This window comes from Rhipicephalus sanguineus, chromosome 10, assembly GCF_013339695.2.
Source record: "Rhipicephalus sanguineus isolate Rsan-2018 chromosome 10, BIME_Rsan_1.4, whole genome shotgun sequence".
NCBI classification, from domain to species: domain Eukaryota; kingdom Metazoa; phylum Arthropoda; class Arachnida; order Ixodida; family Ixodidae; genus Rhipicephalus; species Rhipicephalus sanguineus.
The window spans coordinates 57,517,596-57,540,041 of NC_051185.1; the positions used below are offsets into that span (position 1 = coordinate 57,517,596).

The 22,446-nt window shown below is 45.9% G+C and overlaps 1 protein-coding gene across 3 annotated transcripts in view; it reads right to left on the bottom strand.

Moving 5' to 3' along the window:
• The window catches only part of LOC119371912 (probable serine carboxypeptidase CPVL), a 46,256-nt gene extending 38,101 nt beyond the window's left edge, over positions 1-8,155 (bottom strand). Inside the window, exons 1-2 of one of the 3 annotated variants that reach the window (XR_007417680.1) lie at positions 7,862-8,155; positions 1,455-1,596 (exon numbers count right to left, since the gene is read on the bottom strand). Coding sequence is in view for 1 of the 3 variants with exons in the window: in XM_049419581.1 (XP_049275538.1) it covers positions 1,455-1,644; positions 7,862-8,118 (447 nt within the window). In the remaining 2 variants the exon portion in view is untranslated. Of the gene's footprint in view, positions 1-1,454; positions 1,645-7,861 lie in introns of all 3 variants that reach the window. The other 2 variants (XR_007417679.1, XM_049419581.1) reach the window with 2 other exon arrangements.
• Positions 8,156-22,446: the final 14,291 nt, after the last annotated feature.

The window sequence follows — 22,446 nt, forward strand, 5'->3', positions numbered from 1 at the left end:
AACAACTGGATGAAACAAGCTCATCGGTCATTCAAAAACGAAGATACGGAGCTGTCACTAAGTAGCATCTAAAAAATTGGGGGACCCTTAAGCTTTGCCTTTAAGAGTTCAACGCAATAGCGAAATCCGGCCCCTAGTGCGCACTTCAACCACTAAGTGCATACTTATTAATGTGTTTTGTTACACACACACGCGCACACACACACACACACACACACACACACACACACACACACACACACACACACACACACACACACACACACACACACACACACACACACACACACACACACACACACACACACACACACACACACACACACCACACACACCACCACACACACGCGCGCGCGCGCGCGAATGGCACAGGTTTTCGATCTAAAGCAAGAGTCGCACGGCCTCTAAGATACACGCCGCGCGCTCGCCATCTCGGAGGCCATGAAGAGTCTCACAATGCCTCACAGATGGCAGCACATTATCTAGCGTTTGCTGTTTGCTTGTTGATATGTTTTCCGCTAGATGGACATAGTTGTCCATTTTTAGAGCTGTTTGAAAGTTCGTGCGTGTTTTTAGCGGCGATGGCTGCACTATCCCGGCCTTTTTCGACGTAGTTTGATGGTCTCCCAAATGCGCCTACAAATCGCCGAATGGGCTCGTTTTCGTCGTGACACCCGTCGAACAAAATGCGTTAAGGAGACTCCTTCCACTACATAGCATTTATGTAGTGTTTTTTTCCGCAGTAGCTGCAAGTAACCTCGTGGCTTCGTGGTAGGACACCTGCTTGCCACGCGAACGGCCCGGGTTCGATCCTCAATGAAACCGAAATTGTTATTCCTTATTTTATTTGCTGCTTTCTCGATTTTTCGCTCACGGTCGATTTTTCGCTCACAACCAACGGTGCCGACACCGACAACGGAATTTCTGCGACACGAGCTCTCTAACGCTATCGCGTTAAAACTGCAGATCACAAACAGCGAGCGACACCGAAGGTTCGTTTATACATGCACGTGCAGCACTTATATGCCTCGAACAGCTCCCGAGTGCAACGGTTCCTGAGCCATAGGGACCTCATGGCATAGGGACTATTGCACTTTGTGACGGCAGTGTATCTTTATTTAGATGGCCAATGAGCTTGTTTCATTCAGTTGTTGTTGTCTGTACATATTCCATCTTTCACCCATTAAACATTCACTCGTGAATGTGCGCAAGTCCAGTCTTGTTCCCTCTTTTTTGTCCGTGTTGGCTAGATCACCCTTTACGATGCAATTGATGTTATTGCTTTCCATCAGTGCATTTTCGCAGTCTTGTTGCTGGCTATTCGTTTGAACGAGGGATTGGTTCATGCACTCGCGTTTTCATTACGACGCGGTGTATGCGTGGTTCAATATTACACCGTGGCGTATGCGTCTTTCATTGCAACCAGTGTACACGGCACCTTCTTTTACTCTTACCCTTGCCTGCACATGCAGGAAGAACAGGTGGCTCTGAAGTGTCTCGTTGACGGTGACCAGGCCCGCGTGGGCTTCAGTTCCGGTCTCCTTGTTGGAGAACATCGACACCACGCTGCGCTGCCGGACATCACCTGCTTCCTCGCTTTGGACATGGGGAGTCAGGTAGAGGGCGCCCTCGTCATTGTGTCGCCTTGAAGCGTTCGGAATGGAATATACGTGACACTGTTGCCATGACTACGTTAGTTATTGTCACTGCTGCGACGGTTCATAATATACGATTGTGACATATCTGGATACACAAAATAGCACCACAGCCGTAGAGTTTCGTATTATAGTGCGAAACTTTAAGACCGCATCGGATGAATAGTAAAAAATGCTAGTTTTGGTCAGCTCAAAGTACATATTCATCCAGACGTTACTTCAGTAGGAGGAGTATTGCTGCTTACAGGCAGACCTAGCCTTGCGAAGCTTGCCCGCACGTGCTTCACTGAGAGCAGTTTGTTAAGTTAAACAGGGCCTGTAGCAGCAACCTGTGTGTGCATTACATATGTTCACAACAGGCTGAAGTATAACATACAATACAGGTCAATAGCCTGAGCACCATTGTTAATTCTCATCAATGTATAAGCTATAATGTTCGAGGACTTCACCACTGCAGCAGTGAAAATAATGGTCGCGCTCTTTAATAGATCAGACATCACACTGTAAAGAAATAGCGAAAGAAACGTGCGGGAAATGGAATTACTCAAATCAAGTAAGATATATTGAGACAAATATTGAAACACGAAAAGGAAAAAAGACGAAAAAAAGTGATATCACGTGGTGTGTACACTGTAGGTAACTGGAGAAAGCGTAGAAAACCGTTCACGGAATAATTTAAACTTACTTCCGCGATGTTAGCGTTACATCTTTTCTGTTGACACATCGGAACAGAACGCTCACGATGTTTATGCTCACCATTTGATGAAGAGCTCATATAATTTGAACGGCTCGATTAGCCTGTTTTTATTCTTCTGACATTTATCTTCTTTAGTCGATGGATGTTGTCTGCGCCTTTACACACGTCGTCAGCTCTTTCCTCTGCAAGGTTAATTAACATCTCTTGGTCATGTTAGTAGTACGATAAAGGGCAGCGGTCACGATGCTCTTGCTACTTGAAGAACATTGCTTCTCAAGAACTTCCAACACAGGTGGCCGACAGCGCCTTTGTCTTATAGCGCAAGTTTGTCCAAGAATAATTGCTGGAGTTTTGCGTCCCAAGTTTGACAAGAATAGACGCGGAAGATCACATTACCCTAATGAACGGAATAGTTTGCGAAAATGCAGCAGCAGCGGGGTGTGCATGAGCCGACGCTTTGTACCTCGGGTGAGGTGGCCTATAGGGCTTTTGAGGCATCAACAGGTACCGCCGGCAAATTTGCAGCAATGGCTGAGTGGCTGAATGGCTAACCGAGATACAGAAAACGCATTTGAGGCTCTCGTCACCGGTTATCTACATGAAGCACAGCTGATGTAGTGCTTTTAATTACACATCCTCCACAGTGCCCTTTCCGTCCCCGTCCCCATGCATAGTAACTCTACCAAGGGGGAGGGGGGTGTACGACTGGTGTATACTATACCCGGGTGTAGGAAGGGAATCATTTTAACCACCGGCACCTAATGAACAACGAAACATGTAGAGACACACCGCAAAATGCAATGTTAATACTGTGTGGAAGCTTACTGATTACTATAGTTGCTGGATGATAGCGACCCTTCCTGCGCTAATATTTACACACTTCCTTGATTAATATGCTTATACTGATTAATACACAAACTTTTAAAATTGATAACGCATGCCATTCAAAATGGCGATACACATGGATAAGTCAGGCTTATACTGCACATTACTTAGCGGTGCACCGCTGAATAATGTGCAATAATTGCAACTATCTAAGCGAACATATTCCCATAAATACGTGCAGTTTATCGAAGCCTTTATATGCGTGCCATCGCATTCACTTCCACGTTACACATCAGGGATCACATCGTGGCAACTGTGTGTATGCTCGTGCTTGTGCATATAGAACGGTTGCAGTGATGTGACCGGGTTGAGTTTGGGAACGAGTACACCGCGATGGAAACGCTACCCTTCGCAATGCGCGCAGTGTAGCGGTTTCGTATTGAGCCGTGAACGAAGGCTCAGCTTGGTGGGACGGCATATAGCGTTGCTTGCGCCTCGCTCGCTATGCGGAAGCGCTCGGCATTGTGATTATAAGCGACCTACAAATTTAAAGGAGCACGAAAGAGGTTCTACTATCAAGAGTACACGCGTTATATTTCCGACTTTCATTTGGTGTTGTGTGAAGGTCCGAACGATCTAAATCCCAGCAGAAATACTGGTTGAATGGCCGTAAAATTGCGGTGCCCCTTTCAGGCGCAAATATTATGATCGACTGCCTGCAAAGGTGTCAAATTACAATACAATTTTGAGGCACTCGATATTACATTCTATGAAAGAAAATGAAGTAATATGTTGTTTTGTGCGTGATTTAGCAAATAATCGTAATTATCGTGTAATAAACTATTTATTCTACAGTCAGTCATGTTCCATTTTTACATAAAGATAATCAACTCGTAGGCTGAAAATTCATACACAATTTGTTTTAACAGCGAATCTGTTGAAGCTATCGGTAACTTGCGCTCCGTCATGCAAAACGCCTCAGGTGGATGTGCGCCACAGGAATTGGGCAAGCCCCACTGCCCACTGCTGAGTACAGTGCGAGCGTTAAACGAAAACTCTGCTCGGTGAAGTGGAGCGCGTGAAACGCGACACGTCGACCGAGCCGTCGAACATCGTATTGCATTCAGCAAAGTGACCAGCTGCAGTAATAGGCAGCACACTGAGGAAGGACGCATTGGTTGTGCAGAAGGTTCAATTCATTCTACGCGCGACGTATCTTGCTCTGTCTTGGCCGCTAGTCCAAAGAACTGGCAAAAAGAAGTTGCGCGTCCACATATGCGGACGTTGCGCCTCAGGGGATATTGTTTCTACGGAGTAATAAGCTGGGATAAAATAGGGAATGTGGCTGATGAGGGGGTTCTGTCTTAGTCAGAAATTCGGCAATGTACGTCGGGTAAAATAAGTCCAAGTCCCTTTGTGAAAACGTAGGCTTCAGCAACGTTTCCTGTTCAACCACTTCCCCTCATTTCAGGTCTCTATTTTCCTGCGAAATTCTGTCGTGTTTCTATACGATGAAATTTCGTTTTTATACCAAGGAAATAGAGGCGTCAGGATGACGTGTCCGTTGCCTGGTGTCATCCTGGACGGCGTATTAACTTCTTGGGCATCGACCTGCTGCATTCCTGCAATCGCTGTGCCTTTCATGTGCGAATGCGGCCATACCTAAAAACGTTCGCCACACTATTGTTTGTGTTCTTCTGGACATCATTGCTATAACCCTAGTGTTATTGCTGCACGAATCGCGAGCGAATTTCGCTTGCAACGCGTGCAAATAAGCTTTCCGGTTGAAGATTTATTTGTCATTTGTCAATTATTTATTTGTCAAAATTTCATTTCTCTTTGTGTATCACGAAGCTACACGGCAAATTCATCCATGTTTATTCGAAAAATAACAAAAAATCGGGCACATCTTCATTATGAAACTTGCTGCACCTTGCGGGCTTCCGCCGGACTGATGTACTAAGACCTTTGCACTAATTTGCGTTTTAAGAGCGGAGCTTTTAAAGCTTTTCGTTGCGCCGGGTAGTGCGAACAGAAACTATCATCATCATGAATTGGCACGTGCTCTCTTCGTCCTCTTCTGCTTCGCTCCAAAAACACGTTTGCCGATTGCTCCGGCGTGGCCTGTAATAATCCTGATGTGTGAGGGGAGTGAACGAGTACAGAGAGAGAAAGAAAGAGAGAAACAAAGATATAAAGAAAGAGAAATTCTTGGCGAAAAATATTCCTCATGAGGCGGCGGGATTGGAACCCGCGTACCCACGATCCGAAGGTATGCGTCTTAACCACTCGGCTATCCAGGCACGGTGACAGAACATATATAGCCCAGCCTTGTATAGTATCGTAAAGCGAGGGGGTAGAACATTAAGGTGAAGGTGAGGAAGAGAGATGTGAGGGTAAGAAGTAGGGAAAGGAGGAGGGGAGAGAGTAAATCATAGCATAGAGATTGAGAAAGAGAGAAATAGAAAGAGAAAGAGACAATGAAAGAAAGAAAAAGAAATATATATATATATATATATATATATATATATATATATATATATATATATATATATATATATATAGAGAGAGAGAGAGAGAGAGAGAGAGACAGAAAGGGAGAGAGACAAAGATAGGAAAGAAATAGAAAGAAAAAAACAGAGATGAGAGAAAAGCAAGGAAACAGAAGAAGAAAGAAAGAAGAAAATAAAGAAAAACAAGAAGTGTCGCCCAGCTACGCACTTCCTTCAGGCTTGGTACCCCTAGTGCGAAGCTGACTTCATTTTTTTATCTTTTTTATTGGGACGGGGAGGGGGGGGGGACTACATTGTAAGGGGCCACATTATCGGTTGTGCCTGTGTCACTTCTTACGAATTCGAGAACTAATGCGCGCGAATTCTGGTCAAGCTGCGGAGCACGAACAGCTCAATCACGCGTCGAATCCATTGCATCGCAGTTTGATTTGGCTTCACGCAACCACGACGGCACATCGCTAGGGTTGCAATTTGGGGCCTATTTGATGGCGATTAGAAAGCACAAAGTTGCGCGACTGAGAAACGGACAGAAGGAAGACATGATGGGACACACGAAGCGCAAGCTGAAAGACGGTTTTATTTCGAAAATTGCATGACCATTTGCAGACATGCTGACGACACACTATGTATGTCCCGAGAGTTCACATTACACGTGTGTACTATACCACTCAAAAGCCCTGTCTCTTTAGTAGACAAGGCAATCGGCGGCTCACCTGTCTTCTAATTTAGAGATGTTTTGTGCTTCTATTATCAGCCGCGTCATTTCATTTTTGATTCTAGCTATTAATGTGTGCAAACATGGATATGCACTCGCAATTCCTGCAGTGGACTGCAAACCAGCCACCTGTTTCATTCTTAACATTGTTAGCGTACCCGTGCAGCGTATAATTAATGCAGCGGGATGATTGCTCTACGTAAAAACGAGAACGTGACAATAGTATGCGGCAAACTATGCCTTCTTTGGATGGTACGTATACCTGCTGCGGTGCTGCTTATTGGATACCTTCTTTTCCATGCTTTTTGCGTCGGTTACTTTTGCATTGTTTTGACATTTTGCAGGGAGCAGAAAACTACAATTTAACGTCAGCGTGTTGGGCAATCTTCTTTATATTGTGTGATTCTGCTTGTAACTTTACACTTCGTATGTCTCATCGTGTCTTCCCTCTGTCCGTGCCTCAATAGCTCACCTTTGTGCATTCTTACTAAGGTACAGGGTCCATCAAAAGTTCTCAGGCCACGCTGCCTATAGGAATACATGGGATAGTGGCCTGGGAAACTTTTGACGGACTTGTACATGGCTGCTGAGTATCGCGGTGATCTCAGCGAGTTACTGTGCACGCATCGCATCGAACTTACAATACGCAACGTTATAAATGTGGCACAACCGTCCGTGCGAGCAGTTTCATAAGATTCACCAAGGCAATGAACGCCACCTTCAATTCAGTTCTTCACGCAAGTCGTTCGTTTCACTTTTCGGACGCACTGCACACGGAACGTTATAACTGATTAGAACACCTGGCGCCGTTTCAATGGTGTAATGTCATTCGCGCTCATTTTGACACATCTGCGTAGAACTCGTCGTGCTTTTCTCATATTTACGACTTTCAGTAGCGTGAGCAACAAGCGACGCTCTTGTCTGCTCTTCCAAGCGCTTCCGGTCCAGCACTTCCGGTTTTCCGAACGTTCAGAAAAAGTCTTCTAAAAAGTAAAACTGGTTCGAAATTGATGCTTCTGGTTCAAGTTAATGGTTATTTTGGGTAGTGGTTGACATCTTGACCGCTAACAAAAGATGTCAAGATGTCAAAGCGGTCACGATGTCAAGCAGTAAACACTAACTGGGCCAGACTCAAGTTATTCTGAAATATATTGGATGTATGATATCGGAGCATAGGTTTCCCTGTCCTCTGCGTCCTTGTCTAGTTTATGCGCAGTCACTTTCTCTTTGCAAGTGCGAACCGTTAACGCACCGACAGCGAAAATGCTGCTGTTATTCTTGCTCTAGGGTTCCCACGCGGAATAACGTCCGAACGAGATTAAACATAGATAGACATGTACTCCCGTTTCAAGCAGATATCACGAAAGAGACTTATCACATGCGCTTCCCTTTAGCCATCGTTCGTACTCCACAGGTTGTTCGCTTTCCCAAAGTTCGCACTGCCGAGACCACTCACCTGTTTCTGGGCACTGCGAAGACTCCGATGAGCGCCAGGCATACGGCGAGCAGGAGCACGAGGAGCACGATGATCATGATCCGGCGTCCCTTCATGGTCGTCGCCAGGCGACCGACCGCCTCGTCTATGCGCTCCCACAGCGGCTGGCCCTGGGGCAGCTCCTCCGACTCCGGCTGATGTTTGAGGTACGTACCAGCGTGCGGCTGACCGGCCTCTGCCGCAGCCGCTGCAACAGCGGGGGGCACCGACGCAGGCATGCCTGGGGTCTCTCCTCCGAGCCGAGGGGCGCGGCACACTGATATCAGCGGCTTATAGTCCTCGCTGCCGGCTGGCTAGACGACGACGATCCGCGCGCACTTCGGTCACGGGCTGTCTGCGGGTTAGCAGGCTCCCTTCGTTACGATAGCGGCAACCGACGCTGTCGGCGCAGCAGTTTTTGCCTCGCGATGTCGGTGTTGCCTCGCCGTAGAGTGAGGGGCTCGATGGCTCGGTCGTCCTGCACGGCAGCGTGTGAACGCACGCTTTTGTGGAGAGGCGGTATGCCGGCGGCAGAAGGTATGCAGCACATGGATGACGCTTCGCGCCGTGAGAGCTATGCGCGCGTCTCAGGTTTCGTGTTTACAAACTCCGCCCGCGATTGCGCCTGATCGTATAAGCTGGAACGGTAGCCGAGAGTTGGACGGAATACCGTCTGGTCAGATAAAGGCATTGTTAATAAACAGGTCACTGACCAATGTAAAAAATGGAATAAAATGACATTTCGAGATCCGTACCTGAAACGTAATTTTATTTCGTTTTGAAATTGGTCAGTGACCTGTTTATTAACAAAGGTGAGCCTGTAGGGCTAAGCGGGCACTCAGGGCCTTGCAACCAGAAAAAAAAATGAAAGGCTAGTAAATATGGCAACGAAAATTACGGTTATATGGGGCGCTCAGTTTCAGTTTCTTGCGGTCACGTATAGTGAAAACAGCTGAAAAATGTACCGCCGCTCTGCTTCAACCCCAAGCGATCCTTGGGGAAGCGGGTTGAGTGATATTTGTACTGTTTAAAATACCGGCAACTAGCAGAGGGCGAGAGATAGAGAGAGAGGATACCTGAGGATTACGGATGAGATTTGCTTTGTGGCATACCTAGCATGTTTTGGCAGGTGGTAAGGTGAACATTTCTCGGAGGAGAACAGCGCTATGCGATGGGTAGCAAGACACTGGATGTGGTGAAGGAATACGTTTGCCTAGGACAGGTATATTCACCGCGGAGGCGAACCATGAGACTGAAGTAACTAGAAGAATAAGAATGGAGTTCAGCACATTCGGCAGGCATTCTCAAATCATGAATGGTAGTTTACCAGTATCCCTCAAGAGGAAGGTACGTAACAGCTGCATTTTACCGGTACTTACCCACGGAGCAGAAACTGGGAGGCTTAAAAGAGGGTTCAACTTAAACTGAGGACGACGCAGCGAGCAATGGAAAGGAAAAGTGATAGGTGTAACCTTAAGGGACAAGAAGAGAGCAGAGTGGATCAGGGAACAAGCGGGTGTTAAGGACATCTTAGGAGAAAACCAGAAGAAATGAACATGGGCAGGGCACGTAGCGCGTAGGCAAGATAACCGCTGGTCATTAAGAGTAACCGACTGAATTTCAAGAGAGGTCTAACCTTCAAAGCCAGGCAATGTATGTCTGAATAAACTGAAATGGAAATGGAAAACAAAGAAAGAGGACAACGGATGAGTGTTGCTGCCAAATGTGTCTTGACATAAACGGTATATCACGTGTGGCATAGCATTGTCACTTGCAGATTCCCCACGGTCAGAACGGGGTGTGCTAGCTAACGTTAGCTAAGCTTAAAACAAAATCAAAAGAAAAACTGGCGCAACATTTACGGTGTATGTTGTGTTCGGTCATCTGTCTGGGACCTGAAAGAGGGGCTCCACCCACTGTAACCAGCAACCAAGCAGTCTTGCTTTAATAAAGTTGATTCTTTCTTTATCACCACTGGTACACTTTTTTGTACTAGTTAGGTACAGACCTAATGAGCAAGGAGTTATTATTAAAAAAAAAAACAAGTAAAGCAACAGCTTGCATGGCTGACGTCAGCAGTGACACCCTGTATGTTCTAGATAAGTTATCGCGAAATCAATGGTCACTTTGCTGTGACGAACTTCGATCTAAGCTGGCGACCATCGTGACGATACTGTTACACGCGATTGTCTAGAGTTAACGGCGGACAATGCTGATACGTTGTGAGCGCTCGGACTGACCTATGCACCAAAATGTCCACTTACGATGTAGGTGCGTACTTATCCATCTGAGCGCTGAAGCGAAAACGAACGCCGGTTATCTCTTCCACCAGGAGGAATTCCGCGCTCACGCAGATTTCGAGTGCTCGCGACCCTACTGATTGTGCATACATATCAGGAGTACCTATTTGCGCCAAGGAAAGCAACACCGCTGAATACTGTTGTCGTCGTTGTCTGTTTTTGGGTCAGCTCGAAAAAGAAGAGGGAGAGGGTGAAAGTGGGATGTACGGCAGGAACTTCATGTTTGCTCTTACATCCACTACCTCAGATTTTGTGATTCTGACTCATGTTACGCGAGTAAGCTGTTTATTGAGATTCACATCTTAACGTTTGCTGTCGAAGGGCGAATACATTTGTTGTACGGCGGAAAACTATCTCTAATATATAAAGACGTTCCTTTTTTGTTCGATCCAGCATTGATACGCGTCTTCCTCCACGGTGGATCAGTGGTTACGGTGCTCGGCTGCTGTCCCGAAGGTCGCGAGTTCGATCCCGGCTACGGCGGTCGCATTTCGATGGAGGCGAAATGCTAGAGGCCCGTGTACTTTGCGATGTCAGTGCACGTTAAAGAACACCAGATGGTCGAAATTTCCGGAGCTCTCCAATACGGCGTTGCTCATAATCATATCGTGGTATCGGGACGTAAAAACCCATATATTATTATTTATTATTATTATTATTATTATTATTATTGATACGTGTCGTTTGCCTCAGCTGAAAAGCAGTGTAGCTTCACCCACATACACAGGTATTTGCAAAAGTTCGTTCAATAACAACAAAAAATTCTATACTAACTCCGTCTATGAGCTGCGGATTCCTTTCGATAAGGTGCATCCCGTAATATTACTATTATCTGCAACATATTGTTTGTATAGCACGTATGCTACACTAACGTTCTCTGATGTAATCGTGTGCGTATGATACTTGTACTTCTCATTTTTGATGTTCATCTTTCCATCTCCCCGTCCGGCGAGATTCAGTGTAGGGTAGCCAGTCGTACTACTTTTACCGCTTAACATCACTGCCTTTGAAGTGCGGAGCACTTTAGGTACCCGGGCTGTCGTCTCATGTCGTCGCTTGGGCGTCACGCTCGAAGTACTAAAAATAGATCAAAAGAGGGCGCGACTGCGACAACAATGAAGGTTTCTTTTCCCGCTGTGGATGCCCAGCCGGCTGCACGTTTGGAACGCCAGCACGCACTTGCCCATGAACGCCAGCGTCGCCGATGGGCTAATTCGTCTTGTCTGAGTCAGCGAAGCGATAGCTAAACGCCAGCGCCGGGAGTTAGACGCAGATCTACGGAAAAGAGAAGCGGTGGCGAAATGCCAGCGAATGCGAGGTAACCATCAGCTTCGGAGGACTCAGACGCAAGCCGAGCGCCAACAAAGACAGGCGAACCCGCAGCTTCGACTCAGACAAACGCAAGCCAAGCGTCAACAGAGGCAGGCGAATTCTCAGCTCTGCTCCGCAGTTTCTACAGTTTTCATGGTGTGAAACTGGTTGGATTTTTTTTCTTTCTTTCGCTCGTCACTTTTCGAGCTTGCAAGTGCTCAACAATAAGGTAGTTGGAACTGCGATATCGTTTAGACACTAGTGAGCAGTTACGATGTGTAGGATATACACTGGCGAATGGCGTTATGTTGAAGTTCAGCGCTTGTGTCGTCCTGTTTCGTGTACGTGTCCCAACTCGGTGTGCGCAGCCATTTATCGTAAAATGTTCACGATATGACGAAGTAAACCTTTAAGCTTTGATTAGATGAATTGGACAGCAGTGTACTCTCGCAAAAGCCTCCTATTGCAGATGCGGAATCTCTTGTTAAACCGTAGCGCACTAGAACTGAAAGAATTATAGCGCGAATGGCCAATTCGTGGAAAAGAAAAAATAAGCAAATTCAACCGGAATGTGGTCGGCATCTATAACGCACAAACCTGTAAAAATATTTGCAACTTCTTGATGTGCAACAATGCAAACGTCGCAGAATTATAAAATTTCAATGAAATAACATTACTCACCTTTACTCGTGCTGGTGGCCCCGACCGAATAGAATGGTGCACTTCACTTCGTGACAAGGCACACGATTCTGCTTTAGACCACAAGCGAGCTGCGTGAGCGCATTGAAGGCAAGGTGTCCATACACGCATGCGCGAGCTTCGGAATTTTCTTTACGCCTTGAGTCGTTCATGTGAAGTACCGTGTAAAGTCAGTATAATATATGGTAATAACTCAGTAAAAGCGGTCTTATGTTGTGTTGTATCATATAACCCCCCACTCCGCCCTTGCGTGCACGATAGTAGATTACATTTTTTTTTTTTTTACAGTAGACGTGTCTGTCTCTTATCAGGCATATACTGCTACTCCACAGGGGCACCATAGACGAGAAAGAGCGGCGAACGAAAGGAAAAATAATCAAAACAACGTCAAACTCTATGGTGCTGTTATGGTGGAGCTACTGCACTTGGAGAAGGTTCCCTACCTTTGAAGGGAGCAATTCACTCCGTGGATTTTTTTCTGCTGCGCGAGCGACAAAACACACGGGCAATCTCCGTATAGAAGCAAGCGTATACGGCTGTTGACACAGACGGGCAGCGTTTCACGTAAGGCGCCGGCAGAGCTATAGGACGGGCTTGAGGAAAAATGTTTACCCCAATGGGAGGATACGTACAGTAGCGTGCAATAGGCACTGTGCATGGGCGTGATAACGGCCGTCGCAGACGGGCTTCCTCGTAAGTTACGTCGCGTTCCTTGTACGAAGTGAGACTGCGTAATCGATGCACGTGAACGAGCCAAACGGAGTGTTCGCTTTTGTTCCCACGTTAACGTTATACGAGGTGTCCTCCGATACGCTATATTTACGTGAAGGCCATGCTAATGGGCCCGCGATTCGAGAGAGACGCGTGAATTTTCGCCGAGTACAAGCGCTGATAATGAGGTACTAGTGGCGTAACCGACACTCCCAAGTTGAAACGTGGACGTTTGCTTGCGAAAGGAGGAAACGTTGGGCGAGTTGGTGCGCTCGCATTTAAAAGAAACAGTGCAAAAGAACGGACCCATTGATACGCTTGCATTATGAAAAGAAACATCGCAAAATAACGGATGCGAAGTGGAAGAAAGCACCCGCCGTGGTGGTCTAGTTGTTATGGCTCTCGACTGCTGACCCGAAGGTCGCGGGATCGAATCTCGGCCGCAGCGGCCGCACTTTAGATGGATGCGAATATGCCAGAGGCCTGTGTACTTTAATTTAGGCGCACCTTAGAGAACCCCAGGTGGTCGAAATTTCCGGATCCCTCCACTACGACCTCCCTCATAATCATATCGTGGTTTTGGGACGTAAACGAAGTGGAACATTCTTCGTCCAGTGTTCATTGTTCCTCCCGTTTCCTCTCCGTTGTTTGCGCTGCTTCTTTTGACAATGCAGACGTTTGATGGTACGGCCGCCGTGGGGGCTCATTAGTTACGGCGCTCAGTTGCTGACCCGAAGGTCACGCGTTCGATCCCGGCCACGGCGGTCGCATTTCGATGAAGGCGCGATATGCTAGGGGCCCGTGTACTATTTATTTTCAAAAAGCCCCCCCCCCCCCCGTCCCCCAGGTAGTCGAAATTGCCCTGATCCCTTTTCTACTTACAATGTACTCGGGCTAGTTGGTTGATCACTTCGGCATATGGCAGCGCACACCGGATGAAATGAAGAACACAAAAAGAAAAGGACAACACAAGCGCTGCACTTCAACTGGTTGAAGTTCAGCGCTTGTGTTGTCCCTCTGTTTTTGTGTTCGTCGTTTCATCCGTTGTACGCTGCCAATATGCCCTTTACTACGGCGTCCTCAGTGAAGCAACCGTTTTGTGGCACTCGTGGGAGATGACACGTACCGGGAATTTTCCGTCCCGAAGAAATTCGGCGTGTGCTTACGCGGTGTCCATTCGGTCCCCACGTATATACATGTGCACGCGTAAGCCTTGATACGTGGACGCATGTTTAATTGTGCTCTTTCCAGTCGAGCATTGTGTCGTAGGTAAAGCAATTGGGTCCATGCGAAGGATTACGTATAGTTAGAATGCAGGGCGCAAACATGAAACTTCCTCTCTGCATGCTCACCTGCAAGAATAAGAAACGATAAAATATGTTAACTGGAATGAAACACGTTCAGTGTTTAATTCTGAGCTGTTCCACTGGAGTAAATAAATATCGAAACATAAGGCTTCTCTTCTGCATGAAGTTCTTCGATACGCATAAATACATGCTATATATACGTTCTTGACATTACATCATGTAAATTATTATTGCTACATAACGTCGAATTTAAATTGACAACCCGCTAACGGCAGCGGATATCGTTGTATTGCTGAAAACAACGTCGCGAGATAACATGCCGGCCGCTTCGGCTTTATTTTTATAGGGATGAAATGTAAATACGCCCTTGTACCGTGATAGCACATTCCAAAAATTCATGTGGTCTGTATCGATGCGGAGTCCTCCACTATGTGACTTATTTCAGAATGAAGTCGCGCTTCTGGCGCTCAAAACGCCATAGTTTATTTTCTTTTTAAGCAGCGAGACGTTTCACGCAACTGCCGTTAACAGGGTTCAATGAAAACATGCAACGTGACTCACATTTTCATAGACTGCGTTCAAAGAGCGAATACGCCAACGACGTTTTACGGCAGGACGCCGCAAGATCGCGTCACTAGGGCTTTTCGGCTATGTCGAAACTGGGATCTTTCCGAAGGAAACCTATTCGCTATACCCAATCAAGGGACTCGGTTTCTCGTTTATTTTTGGCTCGTGGAAAACACGGTAGTGTGGATTTTCTTAATGCGGTGTTTTACGTATACTAAAACCGCGATATGAGGCAGGCTGTAGTGAGAGACTCCAAATTATTTTGACTAACGGGAACCTAAATCTAAGTACACGGACTTTTTTTCTATTTTCTTTTTCAGTTCGCTCCATCGAAGTGCGGCCGCCAAGGCCGGGAATCGAACCCGCGTTCTTGAGAACGGGGCCTATACCGTACCATGGAACACGGAATACCACTCCGTTTGCTGTGTTTCACCACGATACCTCACATGTGGGAGCACTGGCATATTTCGAAATGGCCTACGAAAAGCGCTCTACGAGCGCTTTTTTTGAATAGTGTTCCGTATTCCGCGGTACTGTATAGGCCTGCTGAGCAGCGCAGTGATAGCATAGCCTGGAATTCACCTTCAACTCACGGTTCCTCTCTTTCCGTGCACCCGACGACGTCAGGTCTCGCTACGGCCGCACTCATCACACAAGTTGTTCACTCTGCTGAAGTCATCGGGGGTTAACGTATTTCGCAGCTGGCCAGCGGGAAGCGGTAATACATAGCGACTGCGAGTTGGAGCCTCAGACACCTGTTTTTAAGCGTCATTCACGTGTAATGTAAGCACTGTCTCGGCAGCTCTACATCCCGCCTGCCGGCCTCGCAATCGACGTAGCGGTAGCTCCGAAAAATGGAAGCGTATATCGTGTGTAAGTTAACAGAATTTTCAAAACACACCAGAGGAACAGTGCAACTCATGATCTTGATTACTCGAAGTACTATACCTTGCAGTGGTTTGAAGATAAAAGTGTTTGTTACTTTTGAAAGTTGTATTCAAACACACGAAACATTTTTAGCTTTATGTCGAATTTCAGCCTTCTCGAATAAAATATTCATGATGCCACAGGTGATGTGCTTGTCGTACAAGCATAAGCTTTTATATGTTCGTGAAGTAGATATGTGTGTGTACTTGGTTTATTCCTGCGACAGTCCCAAGAACTGTGGACTTATGTCTGCGTTCGCAGGTAGTACCATGTTATTTTATTATTTTTAGTAAATGTACATGTATGTATTGTGTGCCTTTTTCTCTACGTTCTATGGCTTCCTGAACTACTGTGCATAACTATGTATTCATGCTTTCTTATTTAGTGGTTCTCGGCACATTTTGTCACTTAATTTTGTTTGAAATGTGGCGACAAGTAGGCGATGTCATCTACAAGTGCCAGCCTTTTCTATGAAATATCTTGTTGCTAGATAAGAGATAAAAATCTGAATATATACACATTTGAAGAAATTGGTGAACATTGGAATCTGGGATGTGGTCGCGTATTGTTGCTCTTATGTGGATCATAACACCGCTCAATATTAAGCCTAGAATAACAGCATGACTACTTGATGGCTTAATAAGGGATGGTAAAAGTCTTACACGATATTGACGGACTAATGTCATGTTGTCGGAATTATGCCCTCGTCTAGAAAAAAAAAAAAAAAACAGACGCGGAGAGGCAATGCAAGGGATAAAGGATTGCTCAGAAAAGGGCAGTGTTTTTCTTGCGGATTAACTGGGCTTTCGCCCGCCTTGCGGCAGCGCATATAACATCCGTTCGTGGTGAAAACTACCGCATTTACTCAGACTTAGACCGACCTCGATTACAGACTCACACATGAAGGAATCGGTGTATGCGCAGTATGAAAATAGCGTGCTGCTTTCAAAAAAAGTTTTCTGAACATGTTAGGCGTGTAACTATGCCGTCAAGATTGAAGCACTGAAAGGTTGCCTTTCTGCGTTTACTGTTATTCTTTTATAGGTTCTCAGACGCGGGCCGAGCGTATACTTACTGCGACGTCGTAGTTACTGCTGTGAGACAGGTTATTAAGGCAAGAGCCTAAAATCTTTCATGAGTAAAAAATCAGGCGATCGGTGTCGGCGTGGACACGAATGATACGAAAAAAATCACGTGCCCAACTGATGACGTCATTTGATGGTTTCTTGTTGTGACGTCATCTAATGGCGTCTTCAGATGACATCGTTGCTTGGTGAAACGTGGAAAGTGTAAAACCGGGGGAAGTGCGGAAAGCTTGAGAGAGTGGGGGACAGCGCAGTCGACTACAAACGTAAACGGAACATAATAGGCAGTTTTAGAATAGGGTACGCAACGGTTTGCGTTAGCGTTTGTCGCCACTGAGCAAGCGCCATACGTTATCCCCTTGGGTACCCACGTTAATACGAAAATAGCCTGTCGTACCCAACAAACGCTAACGCTATACGAACCCTATTCTAAAACTGTCTAAGGAGTGTTTCGTGAGAGCGTGCACTTTCGCCTGTGCTATCCTTAGCGTACTGTAGCTTTTCTTTCAATCACTCTGTGGACGAGTTAACTGACCTTTACCATTGATGTTATCCGCCACGGTGCTCAAGTGGTTACGGTGCTCGACCGCAGACCCGAAGGTCGCGGGATCGAATCCCTGCCGCGGCGGCCCCTTTTTCGATGGAGGCGAAAATGCTTGAGGCCCGTGTACTTAGATTTAGGTGCACGTTAAAGAACCCCAGGTGGTCGAAATTTCCGGAGCCCTCTACGACGGCGTCCCTCATAATCATAGTGGTTTTGGGGCGTAAAACCTTAACAATTATTACCATTGCGGCTCTTCTGTCGCTGTACGTGTACTTTTACGTTCCGCGCAGGTGTCGTTGCAAGTTGGTGCGCTGCAAAGTTCTCTAGAGTGACTGGCAGCCGGTTCTAACCAGCACGTGCTACGTCAGTTCGGAAGGAAGCATGCCAGCTGGTTAGTAAGCCATAACTTTGATTGCGGAAGTATTATTACTAGACGATTAATACTAGAAGCTGACGGGGAGGACTTTCGGGCATCAATTTCACACAGCTAGACATTTCTCGTTCGTATTATCTAGCTTTACAATATTAGAAGAAGAGATGCTTTGCGAGGAAATGAGCGTTGCCGCAAAGCGAAATTACAAAAAAAAAGAGAAAAGCTGTTGACGGGAGAAGAGAACGGGCACATTTTCTTTTTTTTTCCACGCATTTACAAACGAAATCAGATGGTACCCAGGATGTTTCTCTTCGCATATAATGTAACGAAACCTGTCGCGAAAGCTTCTTGTGGCGAAGGTTCCATCTGTTGTGTTAAATTTTGCGTAAGATTGTTATTTGTCACTTTGGGGAGAAACTATGTGCTTATAGGTGAGTGAACACGGCAAACGCGATTTATTCAGCCTTCGGACTGCTGCAAGGAGCGCTTTATCGCGAATCACAAACAGGAGGCTTAGATTCGTTCTTATCGCCTTTACAGCACCCTATATAAGCTCCCGAGGAAGCATTATGCAGTTTGCACGTCTATACGCAACGGCGTCAGTGCCCATCGTCACAATACGGCTATGGTTTCCTGTGCCCGCTATAGGAACTGCGCAGTTAATAAATCATGCAGCGTGTCGTAAGCTGAGTTGGTCGTCTCGTCAGCAAAAAGTGGCTTGTTCATTTTCCATATGTTATGGCCGCAGCCGTTCAGATGAACCGTCACATCCTCCTTCATTTCTTCATTTAAGAGCTTGCATTCACACGCGAGTAGGGAGGAATGAAACAACTTTATTAATAGTGAGTCCCGCGAGTTGTTGGGGCGGGCCAATGGCCCCGCCTAGGTGGCTAACTTTGAGGACTTAACGATGCAGAATATTTGTTTACCGCTTAGGGTCTAACTAGAAGTGTCTCCAGTTTCAGTTTCGGCGTTGCGTATATTAAACGTCTGTCAATTCGTCTCGTCGCAAAGCTGTATCATCGACTTAAGAAGAAGAATAAGAAGAAGAAAGCGAGCGATCTCTAGAAACACTGTTACGCATCAACGGATTAGATCTAACACTTTCAAATTTACTGTCCCCAGGTGCACTGGCCCTTGGGTACAGCGACGGGAAAGTATATGAGAAGCCGTTCAAGTCTTCGTAGCAGAGTCAATGAGATTTACAGAATAACCATGCATCCAAAACTTCATAGTCAACTAAGGTAGGCTCGATTATTTTTTCTTTTCTATAATTAAATCAATTCTTATTCACTAAGGATCTACTCGACCCCCCTTTTTTATGTTCAAAAAAATAATTCTGATAAAAAATCTTCTTATTAAACGAAAGGACAAATTATTTTCTTTTCTACATTTTAAATATTTTATATAAGTTACCCGATTCTTGGCCAATCCCCAAGGGTGGGTGTGAGACAGAATTTTTAAATCTGCATCTACGCTGTGAGTTCTTACATTTGCGGGCATGTCGTAAGCTGGACATGGCGACGTTGTGGCCCTCGGTTGGGCTCACTAATTTAGGATCGCAAATAACCAGGATATGTCCTGACATCACCTTTTGTTGTAGAAGTTCGTACCCTTGACAATCGAGAGACACAAGCATTTTCTCTCTAGTTTGGCCTTAGTGTGTAGCGTACGCGTTTGAGTTTTCGTCAGTGCATCTTCTGTCGTGGCTGGCGGTTACTTGAGACGATAGCGAGAACTTATCAGCGCGTGGGTGGTGACGTTCGCTATCGGTGCAATGCGAGAAAACGGTAAAATGAGAAGCGGCTCATGGAGGGACGGTATTCGACGCTGATGCTGAGCAATTTCGTATATAGTCTGGTTTTATAGGCAGATATCTTACTTACTTTCGTTGGGGCACCGTTACCAAGCGCTTTTTACTGCCTTCAGCTTTCGCACGCTATAGACTATTTTACGGAGGGGTTTCGGTGCAGCCATATTGGGTTTTAGAACGAAGAGTGCTACGGTAGACGCGTACGCATCAAAATGGTCGGATTGGCGCATTCGCCGTTTCATAACCTTATTATAAGTCACGTGGGGATATACAAAATTGAGAAAACATTCACTTAACAGTCCAAGGTGGTGGCACCCAAGTGTCTTACGTGAAATCGTCTATAAAATCTTGTGTCTGAAACATTGGCGTATTCATAGGTGAGGATGGGGGGGGGTCCAATCAGCCACCCCCCTAAATTTTTCAATTTTGCATGTATATTATGCAGACGCACACGAAAAATACACGAACGTACATAAATGCTGGTTGAAACCTCAGAAAAAACATTTCTTAGTACGCTACTGGTCTGAAGAATAATGTAAAGATGAGCCATATGAACTTGCTTGTACTGAAAACTTTCACTGAAGGGCGAGTTGTAGTTAAGGATAAGCTTGGGAATGGTTGAACTGGTCGTCTAACGTCTCTGTTGTGTTCGCATTCTTTCTCTACAATATGCGCATATTGACGGTTCGCGAAGCTTGCGAGCTTGGAGCAGACTGCAGTCTACACGCACATTTGGTTGCTGTGTGTCTGGCATACACACATCTTCTAAAATGATGATCTGTTAAAAAATCGCTGCTTCCCGTGTTTCTCCCTGTTGTTGAGTGGCTTTTGCACATATATATATATATATATATATATATATATATATATATATATATATATATATATATATATATATATATATATATAAGGCTTAAACGATGTGGCAGAGTAACTTCGGTTGCCGCAACGTTATAAGTGTAAACGTAGATGCGCATGCGCTTTCATAAAAAACAAATGTTTATTTTGTCGACGTTTCGACGGGAGCCCCGTCTTCTTCATGAATACTGACTTAATGAATATTGACGAAGCGGCAACACTACCGGCCTCTTCAGATCTCACACCCACGCCGACGCGTAAAAACATGCGCTGAAAGCACTAAGTCCCCACCCCACCAATTCCTTTAACACGGTAAACGTCAAGGAAGGACGTCAAAATGCCGCCTTTGGCCTCACACCGGAAGGTGCAATGCTACACGCGCGGGGTCATCAGATTGTCCGTTTAGGGGAAGGAGGGGGCGCCGAGGCTGCATTATTGTCAAAATATGGCATCGCTTCCTAAACTATAACACAAGGTTCGCGTTAAGCAGGATCATTCTTACTGACCGTCTACATCCTGTTCCTTCATTTTTCTCTTCCTTCCTTGTTACGTTCCTCTTTCCCTTCCTTTCCGTCCTTTTCCCTCTACTCTCAACATGCTATAAGACGACACACACACGCTGTAAATATTGTTATGTGTTGAAGAAGACGGGTCTCCCGTGGAAATGTCGACAAAACAAACAGTTGTTTTTATGAAGGCGCATCTGCGTTTATATATATATATATATATATATATATATATATAGTTGGTTAACTTATGCCTACATACAAATAAATGTGCGCTGACATCGCGTACAATGAGAAACGCAAGCCACTTTCGCGCTCAGCACTGTACGCTTACTTTAATTCCATACTAACCTCGTAGCATGAACATGCCCGAGCACCTGTATTTCGAATCCGTACCGTACGTAGAACAAATTCTCCAGAATTAATAGCGACTAAAACCAACCAGTGCTTCCCATCTGGCATATCATTTTATTGCCGCCGTTGTTTTTGTTCGCACGTCGCGACATTTGTGTGCGACACATGCAACGCGGCAATCTGTCCAGCATTCACCACAACGCATAGTTGCGAATAGCAAATCTTCTTCGTTTATTCTCGCTGTCGCACCCTTCGTGACACTCGAGACGTTTTGCATTTGACACGACCGTATAGACACAGAGATAATGAAGCGGTATAATTGTCGCTACAATTCGGCGTATTAGCAGTTCTGGCTCTCGACGTAAGCAGTAGTCCCTGTGAAGAAACATACACAGACGCGGAATTACGTTTCACTGTCTTTCGCTATAGACAGAATTGCGTCAAATGACCTCTAAACCACCAAAAGCTCGAAATTTAGTTGTGGTGTTGCAGTTGTGCGTGAGTTTGCAACGAACACGTAGCCGCGAGAATTTTTCTAAACGGTACCGTAATGGCGGAGTTACACGCGTTTGATAATACAAAGGCGGCCCTGGCTCGTTTCACTTTTTCCTTCTGTATACGGGTTCGTCGGATCGCCTCTCCTCCTGGCCGAGTGTTCCTCCTCTCCGTTCGAGGAGGAGAGCAGCGAGCGCGTACCTGCGAGTAAACAGTTTTTTTGTTGTTGCTGACATGACCAGATGCGACTAGTGACGTCACTATCAACACTGGGGATACCGAAAGGCCCGGAGAGGAGCATGGGATTGTTTCTTGGATTTTGTGGCGTGCCCGCGGCTCGTAGCGCTGTTGGGTTTGGCATTGTTGATCGTGACGGAATTCTGAACTCGACGCGCGTGTTTACTTGAATAATAATAATGATAATAATATGTGTTGAAGTTTACGTCCCAAAACCACGATATGATTATAAGGGACGCCGTAGTGGGGGGCTATGGAAATTTCGACCAGTTGGGGATCTTTCACGTGCACCTAAGTCCAAGTAAATGGGTCTCTAACATTTCGCCTCAATCGAAATGCGGCCGCAGCCGCCGGGATTCGATCGCGCGACCTTGGGGTCAGCAGTCGAATGCTTACTTGAAATGTTAAAAAAATCGGAGGTGGTTTAGGGGTCCCTAAAGCGCTTAGGTGGACGTCATAAATGCACCGTGATATAAAACA